This window comes from Astatotilapia calliptera, chromosome 1 (genome assembly GCF_900246225.1).
Source record: "Astatotilapia calliptera chromosome 1, fAstCal1.2, whole genome shotgun sequence".
NCBI lineage: Eukaryota > Metazoa > Chordata > Actinopteri > Cichliformes > Cichlidae > Astatotilapia > Astatotilapia calliptera.
The window spans coordinates 6,268,508-6,287,391 of record NC_039302.1 but is presented as its reverse complement, the minus strand read 5'-3'; the positions used below and the strand labels follow the sequence as shown (position 1 = coordinate 6,287,391).

The 18,884-nt window shown below is 44.6% G+C and overlaps 3 protein-coding genes across 3 annotated transcripts; 2 read left to right on the top strand and 1 right to left on the bottom strand.

The window, feature by feature from the left end:
* The first annotated feature begins 341 nt into the window (after window positions 1-341).
* pdcd7 (programmed cell death 7) lies at window positions 342-7,191 on the top strand. Its single transcript, XM_026158166.1, has 5 exons — window positions 342-1,463; window positions 1,834-1,972; window positions 4,355-4,585; window positions 4,673-4,760; window positions 6,860-7,191. The coding sequence occupies exons 1-5, from the start codon at window positions 600-602 to the stop codon at window positions 7,002-7,004; spliced, it is 1,467 nt and encodes a 488-aa protein (XP_026013951.1). The 5' UTR covers window positions 342-599; the 3' UTR covers window positions 7,005-7,191.
* Window positions 7,192-8,044: 853 nt separating this feature from the next.
* ubap1lb (ubiquitin associated protein 1-like b) lies at window positions 8,045-15,840 on the top strand. Its single transcript, XM_026158261.1, has 6 exons — window positions 8,045-8,527; window positions 10,034-10,154; window positions 11,465-11,986; window positions 12,685-12,891; window positions 15,203-15,304; window positions 15,409-15,840. Exons 1-6 carry the CDS (start codon window positions 8,475-8,477, stop codon window positions 15,541-15,543), a joined length of 1,140 nt encoding a protein of 379 aa, XP_026014046.1. The 5' UTR covers window positions 8,045-8,474; the 3' UTR covers window positions 15,544-15,840.
* Window positions 15,841-15,889: 49 nt separating this feature from the next.
* kbtbd13a (kelch repeat and BTB domain containing 13a) lies at window positions 15,890-17,719 on the bottom strand. The gene has a single exon (XM_026158029.1). It carries the CDS (start codon window positions 17,629-17,631, stop codon window positions 16,135-16,137), a length of 1,497 nt encoding a protein of 498 aa, XP_026013814.1. The 5' UTR covers window positions 17,632-17,719; the 3' UTR covers window positions 15,890-16,134.
* Between the last annotated feature and the right edge of the window lie 1,165 nt (window positions 17,720-18,884).

Genomic DNA, 18,884 nt, shown 5'->3' with positions numbered 1-18,884 from the left:
CCCTTTGCACATTTCATGTAATTTTGCTTGGCAGTTTACTTATTTTTACTGTTTGTCCTTTTTTGTGCTCCTTTATTTCATCTGCACTTGTCTGTTTGTGACGTCTGCACTGTGCCGTGTTTTTGTTATTCAATAAATGCATTGCAAAAAACAACAACAACAAAAACAAATGCGTCCTCCGGATTTGAAGATGGGTCGGGGGTATCCTTCGTTGTCCACGCTATCCCAGGATTCATAGCATGGCAGAAGAGTAAGCTTTTAATAGTAAGTACTCAGTTTTATGTCACTCATTTATGCGGCGAAACAAACGTTTTAAGAAGCCTTGCACTTCCGGCCTGCGAAGGCCATGTACGTCGAAGGATGCCCCAAGAGCACCTGGCTGCAGCCACTGTGGAGCTCCACAGTACAGTGTACCTTCTCAAGGATGCGGCCCCTGAGTGGCTGAGTTCCACATTTCCGCCTGTAGGTGGCGATGATGCAGCCGCAAGTTGGTTACTACACAAACATCTAGAACTAAAGAAGAAAGTCGCCGCGTACTGTTCTGTTTCAGCGGTGTGGTTCCGAGTTTTCTTCAAGGATACGGTGACTGTTACCAGGCCATGGATAGATCGTACCGCTCAGACACTTCGGGCTATAACAGCAGCTATGTGCACTCGCAGTACAGTCACCCCGGGCTTCACGAAGCGCGGGAGCCGGACCTCACGGCTCCACAGTGGACGCCTCCGCCGGCTTACGACGCTCGTCCCTTCGGTGTGGGTTTCACGGGGCCACCTTTTGCCCAACCTTATGGATTTGACCCCTCTGTGCCCCCGCCTGGTTTCGGCTGCCCACCCCCCGGACACCTCCTGAACGCGCCACTCCCAAGCATCCCCGGAGCCCCCCAGCAACTCCAAACACGGCCTCACGCTCCTCGCTGTGACCGTGAGCTAGCGTCAAACCGCAGCCACACGGAGCACCGCGGCCCGGTAGCGACACGGGATCCGGACGATGATGTGACCCGGCAGAGGAAGCAGGACACGAAATGGGTCAGACAGTTCTTACAGGCCACAGGGAAGAAGAGCTGCGGGAGGCTACAGAGCCAGCACTCGCCGCAACTGAGCTCCATCTCCTCCCTCAGACAGGCTCTGTACGGGGCAGCTCAGCTCATTTCACGGCTGGAAGACCTTTGTCACACTCTGACTCACTCTCTGCACGGTGACGGTGAGTGGACGCACTCATACTTAAGGGCTTTAGGCATCAAGGCAGAGCTGGCGGACAAAGCCAGACTTCTCGCCGACACCTCACGGTTAGGTGAGCTGAAGGCTCAAGTGTCCCGGGCTGCTTGCAGGAGGCTCCGCAGACTCAGAGCCAGGAGAGAAGCAAAGACGGAGGAGAAAGACGCGGAAGAGCGCAGGTCTCTCAAAGAGACCGCTGTAGACAAATGGAGGATGAAACTGATGCAGGAAGTGGAGGAGAAGAAAAAGGTATGAACGATTTTGTCAGCCACGTGTTTAAAGAGTTAACTGTTACACTTCCCGTGGCTGTAATCATGGCCAGGGTTTCATATTATGAAGCCAACTGCATGTTTGGGACAGTTTGTTCCACTTTTGGCTCAGATCATAGTGCTGCAAAGACTGTGTTTATGAGCGGCAGCCAATCAGACTGCAGCAAGCTTAAAGAGCGGTTGGTACTGAAACAAGAGGTGCTCCAACGCGCTTGTGTCAGGGCTGCATCAAGTATGGAGAATGAAACGCTCTGAAGAGGGCTCATTATGGCCACAGCTTGTTCCGGTCATAGCGCCTGTCGTCCTGTGTGGTGTTGTTCCAAATGCTAACATCAGTGTTTGTGTTGCAGGAGAAGGAACTGAAGATGGCTGCAGACTCTGTCCTTTGTGAAGTTAGGAAGAAGCAGGCGGATGTGAAGAGGATGCAGGACATCCTGAGATCCCTGGAGAAGCTGCGTAGGCTGAGGAGAGAAGCGGTATCCAAGAAAGGTGGGAGTAGGTGTTGTATCGAGCTGGATGCACTCTCAGAGTGGACTCTCCCCCTGTCTATCAGGTTGCAGCAAACCTGAATCTTTCTTATTAATTTATGCTGGAGTCTTTAATGCTTTAGTATTGAATGGGCTTTGCAGACTTCACCATGGTTACAGTTGGACAATTTTTCCGAGCCTTAAAAACATTTGACAGACCCCCAAAAGTCGTTGGTGGCGTTTGAATGTGTTCTTACTTAAAGACATGTTATTTGCTATAATGATTAGGGGTGACATACATTTTTTTTCCTGAGATGACACAAAAATGGGTGTCTGGTGGGATGCTACGAAAGAATATTTGAGGACGAGGATTATTTCCTTAGCTTCCTTTTATGAAGAAGACAGCTAATGAAAATATCACCACACAGGAATCTCAGCTAAAAGGAGGCTTTACATTCTTATACTAAGAACAAGGCTATGTTAGATAGCCTTTGATTGTGCTGAATGGGATTATTTGTTTAAGACATTAGAAAAAGTTGGCTTTGGCCTTCGTTTTGACACATGGGTTTATATTGGTTGCATTTTATTCACAGAGATCCATGAGACAAGGTTGCCCCCTCAGCCCTGGGTTGTTCACAACTGCCATAGAACATTTGGCACAAAAGTTGAGAAACAACATGAAAGTTGCTGTGGACAGCAATCATCATAAACTTATTTTATATGCAAATTCATAACATGACATGGGCAGAATAATGCCCATGTTAGGACAGTCCCCTTATACTTTATTCAAACAGTGGCAATTTTGGTGGTCCTCAGATGGTCTCAGATACTCCTGTATACAAATTGCCTCCGACTATACTGATATGGTCAAAGCAAACATGAGACCAATGCTGGAAAAAATTGGTAGATTGTTTAGAATAAACCTTACACAATGATGACTGCACATTTGATTTATTATATAATATCTAGTATCCCACTTATATATTCAAGATTCTTACTTTAAAGAACTGGATAGTTTGATTCAGCAGTTTCTCTCGGGCAGGTCAAGTCAAGTGGCCTTGTTGTCAGAAAGTTCCTCCGAGACCTGGTGCTACATATTACATATAACAGGCAATCAACAAAAGACTATATAAAGTACAAGTGTGCCAAAATTGCAAAACAAACAGTGCAACACCAGAACTATACAGACACAGGACAGTGCAGTCACAACACTGCAACAATGACAGTGGGTTGTGCAAAAAGTGTGTGTATGAGGAAAAAAAAGTGCTTGTGGTAGGTGTGTGTCAGTCCACTCATTGAGTGTTCAGGAGTTTGATGGCTTGGGGTTTGGTTCCCAAACTTTTTTTGCTGGGCCCCCCTTTGTTTTGCAAGAAAAATGTTCGCCGCGCACGCACACACACACACACACACACACACACGCACACACACACGCCCATATTTTGGTTTATTTCACACCTCAAACATTTAGTAAACAGTTAAGCAAATACAAGTAAACAGCAATAAATTACAGGTAGTAATAAAATAAACTACTAACTCGTTTACGCTGCGTCCGCACCTACACGGGTGATTTTGAACACGCAGCTGTTTCGTCCACGTAAACGACGTTTCGAATCAAAACTGAAATTTTTTTTAAACTCTTTTGCTGTAACTGCTGTCCTGCTGTAACTTTACTGTATAAAGAGCTCACATCTCCAACATGTCAGGAGCAGTTAGTCATTATGAGAAGTGTTTGTGAACTAAAAATCAAGAATGTGGGATCCTGTTAGTCCGTGATTTAAACAGCCCAGCGCTGCTCCTGACGCAGGGAAAAGCAACCCTGCAAGGAGACCTACCTCTGCACCTGTGCAGGTGAAGCCAAAGGGCAGATTTGCTTCACCATATTTTCTAGTCTTTGGCTTAGAATGAAGTTGGTTTGGAAACATATTCAGTGACGCTTCATCTCCTGCTTTGCGTTTGTGTGGGCGCCCCGTGCTGGCAGTGTCCAAGCATTTTGTTTTTGTTTTTTTTCCCCTTTTCATACTGCACCCCCCTGCAATGGCTTTAAACTCGCACATAGATTCAGACATGAGACATGTGACTCCATTTATGCCAGGTGTCGTGGAAGTTTAACACTGAAAAGTACAGCACTTCTTTAAATACAGGTCATCCTTGACCCCTCAGAGAAAGAGAGAGTGTCACCTAAAGACTGTTTCCTGCCTCATCCCACCACTTCCTGAGAGATATTAGAACAAAAATCTCCACCTGTCGAATCCCCCCACACGGCCCCTGGGTGTCTCCAATGTCCTCACGAAGCCTAGTTGAGCGTGCAATAAAGTTGAAACTAAATGCTGTCCCGCATGAATTCAACTGAGTGACACAGAAGCGAAACGTGTGATAAATAATAAAATACATTTCCATCACACAGGCATTGTGACTGAGTTGCAAAACGATGAGGTGTTCAGCAGCACCCTGGAGCAGCTGAGACTGGTGATAAAGAGGAGGACTGTAGTTTACTCGGCAGAGGAGAAGGCCCTGATGGTGATGCTGGAAGGAGAGCAAGAGGAGGAGAGGAGGAGAGAGCGGGAGCGCCGAGTGAGGAAGGAGAGAGAGCGACAACTGCAGAGGAAGCACAGAGTAGACTCCATGCTGTTTGGGGGTATGGCTGTGCACGTGTGTGTGCGTGTGTGTGCGTGCACAGGATATGACTGTGTTGTCATCCACTCCTGTTGTGTTTGTTTGATAGAGGAGTTCCCAGGCAGCTGTGCCCTGCAGCCCTTCAGAGACTATTACAGCCAGGCGGAGCACTCGCTGCCTGCGCTCATCCACGTCAGGTCAGTCTGCTCGTCACACATCTTTGTACACTTTGCTTTCTCTGTTGGGCTCTTTGTGAGGAAAGTGTAGAAAATATGAATAATAATATAATAATAAATTTTATTTATAGGCGCCTTTCAGACCCTCAAGGTCACCTCACAGTAGCACGTAAACAATACCATAAAAAACATAAGAAAAATGTACATATAGCAAACATGGTAGATAAAATCTAGACATAAACAGTCATAAAAGTATAAAAGCAAATATAAAAACTGAGCAGGTAAAAATGGCCTAAGACAGATCAGGTGTATGCAGTTCTAAACAGATGAGTTTTAAGTAGTGATTTAAAAGTGGTGAGACAGTGTGTGGTCCGGAGAGCAAGTGGGAGTGCATCCAAAGTCTCGGGGCAGAACAACTAAAGGCTCTGAGTCCCATGGTAGTCAGGCGAGCAGGTGGAACTGACAGAAGGGAAGCTGAAGAAGAGCGGAGTGTACGAAGGGGCGAGTATGTGTGGAGAAGATCGGATAGATATGGAGGAGCGAGGTTATGAAGCCCTTTGAAAGTGAGAAGCAGGATCTTGACACGGAGGTGAACTGGGAGCCAATGGAGCTGTTTAAGAACAGCTGTTATATGTTCAGTGGATCTAGTTCTGGAAATAATACGAGCAGCTGTATTTTGAAACAACTGCAATTTATGGATGATTTATGAGGTAAATCATAGAGAAGAGAATCACAATAATCCTGACGAGATGTGACAAGAGCATTGACAAGTATGGCGGTACTGTGTGGTGTGAGTGAGGGACGAAGACGGTTAATATTACGGAGATGAAAGTAGGAAGACCGAGTGATATTATTTATATGTGCTGTGAAGGACAGAGTGCTGTCGAGGATGACACCAAGACTCTTAACCTGAGGGGAGGGTGTGACATCAGAGTTATCAATGGATAACAAAAGACTGGTTGGAACTGGAGTCAGTTTTGATCTGGAGCCTATTAAAATTCTGTTTTATTGCCATTAAGTTTAAGAAAGTTGTGAGTAAACCAGAGCTTGATTTCACTTAAACAGTCAGAAATGGATGTGGGTGGGAGAGTAGCTCTGGGTTTGGAGGACAGGTAGAGCTGGGTGTCATCTGCATAGCAGTGAAACTGGATGTTATGCTTCCTAAAAATATTACCTCGGGGTAGGAGGTAGATGATAAAAAGTAAAGGACCCAGGACAGAGCCTTGGGGTTCACCGGAATTAACTGGAGTAGATACTGATCTGTGACGGAGTAATTGAACAAACTGTGAGCGGCCAGAGAGATAAGAGGTAAACCAGGCGAGTGCTGAACCATTGATGCCAATAGATGCTAATCTGTGAAGGAGGATGCGGTGGGAGATGAGTCCAGAGTCAGCTGCAAGCAGAAGATCATTGGAGATTTTTACCAGAGATGTTTCTGTGCTGTGACATGAACTGAAGCCAGACTGAAACTGTTCGTACCGGTTATTGACAGTGGTTAAACTGGCATCTTATGAAAACATGGCTCGTGGTCTCTTAGATAAATATTATCAGTATAACTGTATTTGGTCTTCTTTCACCAGTTGGCTCTTTGCCACTTGATGTACATGTAGGTAAGTGAGTAGTGGTTGGTGTGTGCAGAACAGAGTACAACAGTGTCCCAGCCTGAGTTGGCTGGGACGTCCACTCTGGGGAAGCGTGGCAGCGGTGTTGAATGTGGATGATCCTTCTCGCTGCAGAATGAAGGGCTTGGGAATGACAGCAGCTGCTGACATCCTCTTCCTCGGCACCGTGTTCAACATACCTGAGTGCTGCAGACCTTCAAACTTCTGCTTTCCTCGAGGTGTTCACACTGATGATGATGAGCTAACTAAGTGTGTGTTATTCCCACTCTTCATTCCAGTGGCAGCAGCAAGGCTCGTGTGGGGACGTAACAGCTGCAGTTGCGTCTGGTGTTTGCATTTATCATAGTTTTGAATGTTCCCACATGTATAATGTTAGAAGTGACAGAGAGAGGACTCGTATGGCAAAAACAGCTGTTCAGTAAGAGAACGAGCTATGATTCGTATACCAGCAGTTTGACTAATAACATGAGTTCTGCCACCCACGTATTTGTGTTTCAGAAAAGAATGGGACACATGTTTGGTGGCAGTAGATCATCCTGGTAGTTCATCCGTTCCTCAGAGCTGGGTCCTGCCGAACCCCCCATCAGACCAGGCCTGGGCCTCCGCCCTGCAGACGAGTGACACGGACTGTGAGAACCTCTGACTGGTCCTCGGCTGCACAGTGCAACAACCAGGTGACGGTGACAAAGATGGCCGCAGCTTACCTGGAGCTTTCAACGCGCTTCCATCGACACTTAGACGAGAGGAGCAGCAGTCTCTGCATTTGAAACGGATGTAAGCCTTCTTGGGACAACAGGAAGTGTTTTATCTGTGAGGTGCAGCGTGGAACAGCCCACAGTATGGACTTATGCCTGTTTTCTTTACTCAGTAACAGTTTGTATTTTACTCAGATGAATTTTCTAAAGACAAAATAAAATGAACAATATGAAGTTGTCACGCAGTTTATTATCCACAGCAACATATTACTCATGGTTCAGTGCCCATGTGTTTAGGAGAAAGTGTCACCTGTAGCCCGACTCACATGAGAGGGGTAAACGCTGCTCGATCACAGAGGAGTGGGCACAGCAGGACGGTGTCTGCGTCCTCTGATCGTGGCTTTTCTCAGCTCTGTGGTCTGCAGCAGCTTCATTTCTATTCAAAGACTTTACACTATATTGTTAGCTACAAATACTACAGCCCCCCTTTAAGACGTCTGGTCTTCTGATTAGCTGCCCTGTATAAACATCGGAGCCAAGAGCTGAAAAGGTGTTGATCTCACAGGGATCACGTGTACTTTCTTTGACCTCTTCGGTCATGTTGCCATGTTTAATGATTGTCCTCCACTGTGAAAACACGTAATGCACCTAATAAAGTGACCGGGAGGTAAGTGTGGCCACTATGTTGTTAGGTATAATTAGTGTGTGTTAAGTCCTTATTGACTTCAGAACAGCCTTAGTTGTCACGCTCAAGAACTCAGTCTGACATTATTTGGGCTTTACCTCACAACGGCTTATCCTAAAGAAGATGCCTGCGCATCAGCAACAATACTTGGGTAGACTGGCGTTCAACAGTGCTGAGGAGGCACTAAGGAGCTCTTCTGCAGACAGTTTAAAGCAGTCTGGTCGTTCTCCCCTTATTGCTGCCGCAGCTGCTGCCACCAGGCTGCTCAGTGTGTGTGTGTGTGTGTGTGTGTGTGTGTGTGTGTGTGTTAAAGATGCCATCAGATCATCAGTTTCTGAAATACTCGGGTCAGCCTGGCACCAAGTCCCTTCAATCACCTTTTTTCTTTGTGCATTCTGATATTTAAACTTCAGTAGTGCGTCTTGATTGGGTCTAGATAGCTAAAGGGATTAAGTTGCTGCCGTGTCATTGGCTGATTATATACTTGAACACCTAATAAAATGGTCTGTGTATATACACATATACGTTCAGACTCAGACAGGTGCCCTGGAGTCTAACATTTGTGTGACTTCACACAAATATTAGGGACATGTGGGTGTCCTCGCGACTGCAGGCACCATCTGATGTCCTTACTTGCTTCTCTTGAGCTGTCAACTGTGTACACAGTAAGTCAGCTGATGAGGGTTACTGGAGATCAGTGGATTAGTGTCCCAGGTGGTTCTCTAAGTGATGAATGATACATCACAAACTAAGTGACTGCAGCTCTGACCACACAAAGACACAAGGGTAAGCTTTTTTTCTATTTTCAACAGTGTATTTCATTAGATCTCTCCCTGTGTGTATATACGTGTGTGTGTGTGTGTAGGGAGAGTGGGGGATTTAGAGCACATTTTATTGTATTTATGAAAGGCACATAGTCTGCTATGTGACTTAAAGAGTAGTGAGTGTGCAGCATCAGATAATTATACTTGTCTTAACAAGTCTTGCACAGCTTTTGAACTTAGAAATAGTCACATACACATTTGTTCTTATTCAGCAGCAGAAAGCGTCAGAGGTGACACACAAAGCCTTCAGCATCTGTGGTCTTTGGTGTTACGAGTCCTCGGCCATCTGTCTGCTGGCTGTGTCTTCATGCTGCACAAACCTGATTAGTGCTGAGTGCACAGTTGTGTGTACCATCTCTCTCACACACACACATTAACACCTAGAGACAAACTGTAGGTTTGTTTGTTTGTGAAAGAGGCCGTCCATTCTCTAATCTGAGCTCGAGATGACAGAAAGGAAAAGCTCATGATGACGGTTTTCTAGGAAAATCCTTTCTCGCTGCTTCATGCTCTGTTTATGAATGTGATAAACACTTCAGCAGAGCTCCTCTTCGTCCTTGTTTTCCGGATAGGAGTAGTTTCTATGAGCCTAGAGGAGGATAACAGAGGCTGCATCATTCCTACCGATGCAGAGTAATGATGGTGTCGTGGTACCTGTGTGCTGATGACTGAGAAATGGATTGAGCGTTGTTGGCAGTCTGACATCTTTATTCAAGCCTGACTGAGCATGGAGAACACAACCGTACCTTACAACAAAAATTGTACTGTTTGACAAAAAGAGTAGTTGAAGGAAGATTTATGGATTGATTGTGCTGATGAGGACAACCTGTACTCACTGAACCGCTTCGACGTCTGATGTGCATCACCTTTATGAAGATGAAAATCGCCTGCTGAAGTTGAGTGGAATCCCCTCTGAGGAGGACAAGACTGGACTTGGACTTTGTAGCACAGACTTATTACTGTAGAATCTAAACATTCGACAGTTGTTGATCCAAAGTAACACTCAAAGCAGTGATGCTCTTACCTTTCTTCACATGCTGGAAAAAGTAAATACAAAAAGCATTAAAAGAAATTATAATAACCCTGTTATCACATAATGTTAATTGTTTTTATAACCTTATTGAATATATTAGCGATAACAATAATGTTTGACAGATTACAGAGAGAAAAAAGAGACTGTGTTCTATTTGGCCTAATGGAAATCTTCAGGCTTCTCGTGGGAGGAATCATCAGGGACTCTAATATAAAAGCAGAAAATATTGAAAGGCCAGCAGAAGTGGAGTGCACACTTCTGCAGTTAGAGCGGAGGGGTTAGAACAGGGCCACTGCCTGAACGCTGCAGCTCTCAGCTTGTGGAAATACAGATTGTTGTGTTTCCTTTCAGGGAGCACGGCGGTCCACATTACAGATCCACAACTGGAGGGATTGTGTGAGTTGTTCTATGGCTGACTTATCTTTGTTTTCTCAGTGGACTGAGCAGTATGGATGGTGTACCTCTGAGGGTGCCTCAGAGTGCTTCCTTTCAGGAACTAAAATATTCTGTCAGTACGACTGTCCCTGACTACTTCAACATCCTGCAGGAGACAGAGGTGAGTGTGTTTCTCTCTCTTGTGTTTCCCTGTTTGTTCCTCCTCCTTGCTGTTCTGTCTGTTGTGCAGTGTACCTTCTTTGCTGCACTGCTTTGAGCTGTCACCATTATTTCACTCCTTTAAAAAACACCAAAACAAACAAACCCTATCACACTGACAGGTGATAAGTTACAGGAAGAACCATGGCTCAATATCTGACTTTTTATGTTTTTTGTATGTATGTGATTAGTACACACTTACTAGCACTGCCAAATAAAAGACAACATTGCTCTTTACAGCTTTATGAGTATATGAAAGATGAAGGTCGATCTCGGACAAGAATGTTACAGCTGATCAGATTCCATACACAACATCACAGGTCTCTGTGCAGAAGAGTGCAGTCCTAGGATCAGCTGAGATACTGCACAGAACCCTCAAACTCGCAGGTAGAGGGCCTTGCACATACCACTAAAGGATGTACGCTTTAACAGGTAGCACTGGTATGGATCTGTCTTAGATTCAACCAGGTGCTGGAAACATTTCGTAGATTTTGGTCCATATTGACATGACGTCAGAACCCTGCACAGGAGGGTAAGCCACAGAAGATCACAGAAAAGGCTGGATGCTTGCTGAGTGCTACATCTAATCACTTTAATAGAAAGTAGATTAAATGGGAATGGGATAGAAAAGGTGGTCGTGACAATACAGAACATAGTCTGTCTGTTATTTTTATTTATTTATTTATTTCATTTATTTGTATACCACTTTGGTCTACCAGATGTGTTTTTAAAGTGCTGTACAATACAAATTTAAATATAATAGTAAAATAGCAAAAACCAGACATTGCAAAAAAAAAAAAGAAGTCAGTCACCCACAGAGTTAAAGGCCAGGATGGAAGATAAGAAACATCTGACCCCAAAATAAAAACTGTCATCAAAGCTACCTGGGCTTCAAATCACCTCCAAAGGGCTACGAGGGGATTGTCTCCATGCCACATTAATGCAATAATTAATGGGAGAGCATCCCTATCAAAGTATTTTTCATCCTCATTACTGAGTACAACTCAACATACTTTCCAGATGTTAGACATTTCTGTATTGTAAATGGTTTTTAGAGTAGTCATTGGTAATAATGTGAGATGCTAGATGCTACCATAAGTTTCACAAGCCTTACATTAGCCAGTCAAGTGTTGTTTACACTCAACTGGCTAATGTTAGCAATCCAAAAGACTAAACAATAAAATAATGAAAAGCCTGTCATCATTGAGTTGAATTTAAAAATGTAGCTTCAGACCTACAGAAGGACTTACACGATGTTTGCATGTTTGACAGTATGGATTCAGTCTGGAGAACTGGGTGCTAACTGGGCTGCAAAGTGGCTTTGCCACCCAGCACCAGCTTAACCCCTCTTCCTCTTCATCAAGCCTGCTGTCATCTTGTCCACCATACTGGATGCTGTTTAGCAGCCCTCGACAGCGGTCCCACAGCCTCAACTCCTCCATCCTGCGTACCAAGGCTACCATCTCACCTTCAGATGACGAAGAGGGCACTACACAGAAAGCCAGGACGAGTTCCATAGTGACAGTGAGTCCGGGGGAACAGCGTCCTTCTGCAAACTGTCAGCGTGGTCAGAGGAAAGCACAGAAGGCCTTTGTCCCTGACCTGCTGAACCCCCCGGCCTGTCTGAGCAGCCTGCCCCACCAGCGCAGAAAGAACCTGCGCCAGTGTTCACTGTCAGTGCTCGACACGCCCACACAACAAGATCCCAACACAGAGACTTATCCCCAGAGCACTTCATCACACACAGCCTCGGACACGAGGATCCCTCCCAGCAGAACCAGCACAGCCAGCATGGTAAGAGGAACACGTGAGCTGTGTGTTTATGTGTGCGTGTGCTTTTGAAACTTTTACTGCAGAATGTAATACACAGTACAATACAGCTGATGACTGTGATACAGCATCACTGTCCAGGGAAAAAACACTAAATTCATACAGCCGTCTTCCAGCTTTACTTTGTGTTTATTGTCATAATTTCAGTATGTGGCTGTTCATTCACGAGGCCATGTGAGTCGGCAGTGTGGCGAAGTCTCAGTAGTCTAGACTATTGATAGTTCTATTTCCTGTCTAAATATAGCTTGAAGCTCATGGCAGTACCATCACCTGAGCTGCACGGTCAATCTCGAGTATAACTAGAACCAGACAGGCTCAGCATGATAACAGGTTCACTCTGTTTATAGTCAGGGTTGTGACTATTGAGATGTGTCAGATATTCTCATGGGATTACATTTCTTTTAATGTCAGCACTATTAACTATGAAAGGAAATAAGGTCTTCCTATCCAGCTTTTCTCCATTTTGCATTTTCAAAATGTTTTTCATGGATTTACACTCTAAAAATAATCTGCGTAAAGTATGCTCTCTGAATGCAGCCAAGGTGCAAGAGCTTCACGAGGATTAGCTAGTGTGAATTCTCACTAAAGCTGCATGTCAGGTCTACCATGCCCTGTTCTTTCTCAGCCACTCGCTACATTCACTGCAGTCTGCCATTTCTTAGATATTCAGACCAGACACCTGTAGAAACCCCCCTGTCATGTCAGGCCCCAGGGGTTTGTCCTCCTCTGCTTTGGACTCTACAGCAGAACTCCTGTCAGCTCTAAACCCAGCGGAGAGAGAGTTGCTGGAGGCCATCACTGCAAGGGGCTACTCTCTTCATACTGCCATCACTGCCCTTCAGAGGACAGGACAGCAGACCCCAGATGAGGTCAGTGTTATATCCAACAACAAGGCAGTGCTGCTCGAAAACACTTGGTCAACTTTTGGCTCCAGCTGTCGGGATCATGCAGTCTGTTCTATAAACACTGATGCAGTACAAATACAGCTACTATAAGTCAGTGTGAAAATAGTGGTCACACTTGGACCTACAGCATTATGGGTCCATGAACCAAACAGAATAAATCTGAAAGGACAAGAAAGGATAGGTGAGAAACCAGGATCAGCCTTAACTGTGCATGGATTAAATAGCTTTAAAGAAACAAACTTAGTCCTTCAGCAACATTTGTTAGTTCTGATGCTGGAAGATTAAAGACTAGTGTATTTCATGATTTCACAGAGCTCACACTCTGATCTGAACTCTGTGCCTCAGTCAGTATGAGGTTCTCTATCATTGGCTTCGTCTGCTCACCCCTAACTTGTCGTGGCAGATGGTTGCCTTCCCCAGCCTGGTTCTGCTGGAGGCTCTTCCTGTTAAAAGGGAGTTTATATTTCCCACTTTCACCAAATTTCTTGCTCATAGAGGGTCACATGATTGTTGTTGTTTTTTTCTGTTTTCTCTGTATTAATGATTGGTCTTTACTAGAGATGATGCGATACCATTTTTTTTATGTCCGATACCGATATCATAAATTTGGATATCTGCCGATACTGATATGAATCCATATAGTGTGTTTTTTAATCAATATTTTATTTTTTAAATATTTTAATCAATCAATTTTAATATCTTGCTGCTTTTTGTATAAGTTCATACTCTGTTATACCTGTATGCAAAAAATACACTGCACCCAAAATATTTCATAGTTCAGCAAAATGGATCAATCTAATAAACTTAAACCTGCAGCATCCTCCCTATTCTGGTATTTTAAAGAGTAAGCAACCTAACTAATAGGGTTGCAAACTCCCAGCAAAAAAAAAAAAAAAAAAAAAATAGGGAACCACCCTCCACCTCATGATGCTTAATCGACGTAATCAACTTTAATTTGATGCAGTGTGAAAAAAATGCACAGAAATAAATTATTTTCCAAGAAATATTAAATAGATTCAACATCTTTGGGTGTAAGATTCAGATAATTATTTATTAAAAGCTCGACATTTTAAATGAGAATAAGAAAGAAAAGTATGTCTTTGTGCCCCCTTTTCCCTGTTCATGCCCTATCGGCCCCCCTGGCTAAACTTTGCTAGATCCGCCCCTGCACAGTTACCAGCCGTCAGCTGCGTAGAAAAAGATCCTGGTGTAGAAAGTAATATTAAATAAATTCTAACAGCAGCTTATCAAGCTTAAACGTGCTGCTGTCGTGCTGCTCTATTACATTTTTTATTTCTCTCCGATATCCGATCTAGTAATTTACGTCAGTATCGGACCGATACCGATACGTAATATCGGATCGGTCCATCTCTAGTCTTTACATAACAATATAAAGCACCTCAGGGTGGCTGTTGTTCTGATTTTGCACTATAAATGAAATTGAATTAAATTGTTATCTTCTTAATCACAGTAATAAGAAATGACTGCCTTACAGAGCATATTATTGTGTTCCTGTTTGGTCTGGACACTGTGCTTTGTGTATGTTAGAGCAGAAACAGGTTGCAGTAATGTGTGGATGGTGGATTAGTGTTAGTCAGAGCATTACTAAAGTTTATATACGTTGTAGAGGAACATCCACAGTTTCAAAGGCCTGTAACAGAAAAGATGACACATACGTTTTAACGAAATGGTTGGTTTGGAAAGTAAGTTGTTGAGAAAGTTCTACAGGAAAGTTAATTTTTTTTCCCCAAATCACTTTAAACTTACTCTCAACTTCACTGAATATTGAAAACAACAACTGGCCCTAATATAATCCTCAGCTGTCGCACTCATGCACCAGGGTTGTGTTTTTGCTTTTATTTATCACCCATCTGTAAACAAATGGAAAATATAAAATTACATTTTACAAATTAAACTACACATATTCATACTACTTTTTAATTTATTACATAAACCTTACCCAATGAATCAATCAACTGACTAACAAAAAATTATTTGGCCGTTATTTTGGTTAATAATGGAGTTCCACCGGGTTCTGTGCTAGGACTAGTTCACCCAGATACCCAACTTTATCTATCCGTAAACCCAGATAATGCGCAACAATTAGTTAAACTGCAGGAATGTCTTAAAGATGTAAACATATGGACTACCCAAAATTTCTTGTTTCTAAATGCAGATAAAACTGAGGTTATTGTATTAATTGAATCTGATTGGAAACAGTCAATAACTTTTTCCATGTGACAGCTCTTCTCTTGTATGAATGAATATTTGGCAGATCTTGAGTTATCTGGTGGCGTGTGACCACTTGTGTCAGCTGGGTTATGACATGTCCCAGGTGGAAGAGGCCTTGGAGATGTTTCAAAACTGTGAAACAAAGGTAAGTTTTTAAAGTTATCGGAGACAACAAAGCTTGGCACTTTTTGTCTGATGAAGTCAGTTCGATTAGAAACTTTAAAGAAAGTAAATGTTTTCTTTCTCGAGGCAAAGGAGTTCCTACACCTGCTGAATCAGTTCAATGAGATGGGCTTTCAGAAGAATGCCATCAAAGAAGTGCTGCTGGTTCATGAAAACCACCGAGATCGGGCCCTGGAGGAGCTGATGATGCGTGTGTCCTGATAAAACACACACACTTTTCACATTGATATCTTGCAGACAATCATCTGTATTCTAAAAATTGCAGTCATATCTGACCTTGTGCTGGTATGAAACAACTGCACACATATAGTTGATGCTGACACTGCATTGTTAGATGATCTATTCATATTTCTGAATTAACCCATATCTTCTTTACCACTTTTTTAGATTCGTTTTGGAACAAAAATACTCTGATTAAAGTCCTGCTGTGTCTAAATTTTGAAGTGACGTAAATATTTGTAGTAATTGTGAACAAACTTATTAAAAGTGTGAAATTAATTTACACCATGACCATCTGTTTTCTTCAAGGACTGTGCAATAAAAAGTGTATATTACAGGGTGGGTCCCACAAACAAACACGATAAAAAGCTACATTAGTGCTAGCTTTGCAGCTTCATCCATCAATCCTGCTTTGATTCCTCCGTAGACAGTCTGAACAGTAAACAGTCTGAAATAATAGTTTGGGCAGACTAAACCAATTCTTTAGAGGTGCGATTGAAACAGCTGCAGTGTGGGCTGTAATCCTTTGCCACATATTATTAGAATAGAAATCAGAATGATGATCACCAGCTTTTAAATGTGCTGAGAGCATCCCAGGGGACATCTGTGACAGACATCAGTGTCTCTCAGGTTCTGGCTTGGGCAATTTCCTAAAAGGGAGGGAGTGGGTTTAGGAAGCCTCATCAAAAATGTATATATGGATCCAATCCTGCCAAAACCTTTCATCTCACGCCGGAGCCTCCATTTGTTCTCCTCTATGGTGTACTCTGTGGTCACGTGTCTGCTGAGCGTGAACACAGAATCTCCTCTGACCGCTGCCGTGAACAGAGAGCTCTTGCTGTTCCCGTACTGACCGGACATCACTGTCCACTGATCTGAAGTCAGGTTGTAACAGTCCATCACACATTGTAAGAAGTCTTCACATGGTCCATTCCGCATCACATAGAGGTTATCCCTGTGGGCCACCATATGAAGACCATAACTGTGCTGGCGGATGAGTGTAGTGACCAGATTCCACCGATTGTGTTCAGGTACGTACTCATGGATGTCTGTGGCCCCTTTCCCTTTCCAAAGACAGATATAGATCCTCTTCATGGCTACAGTGGACACCACTGAGGCTGCAGGGCACGGGAGGGAGGAAACAAAACTCCAGTTCTGATCAGACAGCCCATATCTCTCCACTGATGACAGAGCCTTCTTGTTATACTCCCCTCCTATAGCATAGAGACATCCCTCATGACCTATCAGAGAGAAGTTGTAGCGTAGCTGCTGAGGTCCACAAATCACTGACCATGAATTGGCCACGGGATCGTAGCAGAATCCAGTCTCCACCACCTTCTTGCTTAAATCATACAATCCTCCGATTATGTACAGTTTGTTGTCGAGGACTGCCACGCCTGCCATGATGGTGCTGGTGCTCATAGGAAGATGTGTGAGGATTCGCCACTCTTTTTGCTCTTCATCCAGATGACACACTGTCCTCTGGGCATCCTGGAGCAGCTCAGTGGATGGAGAGTGACTGCACACTGCCATGTAGCTACTTGGGAGAAGAGACTCAATGTACTCCAGCAGCTTACTGGGTAAGCTACGAACCTCCTCCCCTAGGTCAGCGTAGATGTCTCTGATGAATAAAGCTGCTCTGTGGAACAACTCCCAGTCTCCGTAGGTTGCAGCTGTATGAAACATGAGCAAGCAGTTTTGGGAATTTATAATATTGATCAAATGCTTGGTGAGAGCTGGCACCTGGAGAAAAGCCGTACACTCTATTGCTTCGACGATCTCGTCACTGTTGAGGATGGGTCGCTTCCCATCCAGCACCTGCAGCAGAACTTGAAATCCCAGATTCCCCACACATTTCAGCTGGACCTCCTCCTGTTTAGACTCTCTCATTCCTGACTGGAACAATGCTCTGAAGTACTCACAGTTTTTGACTACAGTGGGTTTATCCACAGTGAAAACACAGTCTTTAATGCTGACTCGCAGGCTGTCTGCTCCCTTATATTGTCCTGACTGTTGGCTCAAGTGTGGGCAGCTGCTGGACTCCATGACATCTGTTCCATAAATCTTCATTTCATCTCCGGTGGAACTGGAAACGACGAGAAAAGTTTGAATCACGCCAAACTACAGCACGTAGACTGCGTCGTACCACAAGCTTGAGCGAATCCCTCTGATCCAGACCAAGGGTATCTGACACTGTATAAACTATTTGTTTGCAGAGCTCTGACAACAGACTCTATACATAGCAGCTAGAGGTGTGTCACAGTTCAAGTACATTATGAGGACATGCAGCCAGAGCAGAAAGAGGAGCTGGATAGTAGCTGTCAGTGTGCTGATGATTCACCCTTCATTTGTGGCTGACAGTTCTGGAACAGCTGAAGCTTTGTCCTTGATCGACATAAGCAAGAAAACTAAAACAATGGGCTTTTCCCCAGGGGCAGGACCTCCACTGGTATCTTTATCTTATGTTTATTGTGTCTTTTTCCAACGTGTTTCCAACACTACAGTCGACATAAAGGCAAATGTACAGGTCTACACAGGTTATAGTAAGATTCTGCTCATAATTTCAAAATTAGAGTGAAGTTACTCACCCCGGTTCTGTTAGCCGTCAGGGCTGGGGGGCTGGGAGGAGGTGCTGGCCGTCAGACTGGGGTCTGGGATGCGGGGCCTCCCTGGTGGTGTGTTGGTGGTCCTTGTCGTCTGGGGCTGGGCGCTCATGTATGTACCGGCTCACTCCTGGTGGCCGATTGGTGGGGCCGGGCGCCTGTGGCCCGGCTGGGCTCCTTCCAGGGGGTGGGATGCCCTCAGGCCTCTGGTCTCAGGGCCTGAATCTCGGTCCTCTCTGGCACAGCTGGCTGCCGGCAGAGCCCGCGGGCACGCCACTGCAACCCCCTCTGGTCTCTACTCCGCAGCTGCTGGGTGACCTCTCCTTTGGGGCTCTACTCAGCTCTTCCCAGGAGGGTGGCACGGTTCCCCCCCTTTGGTGGTGCTCCTCGGGTCCTTGTACTCTGGGGCCTCTGGATATCTGGGACCTGGATCACCTCCATACCTGCTTCATACCCTGGTGGACGGGGCTGTGGCTCCCCACACTCCCTAGCAGATCGTTACATGGAGAAACCTTTGGAATGCAAGCATGCTGATCCACACAGGTATGCACACAGGTGTACACACGGGTGTTCACAGACGCGGACTACAGCTTCCTCCACTGGAAATTAACCAAATTTCCAGTGGAGGTGGTGAGTGACAGGAGAATGGCGGCTAAGCTGTCATCCCTGTTGGACAACGTCTCCCACCCCATGCAGCAGACTGTGACAGCACTGAGCAGC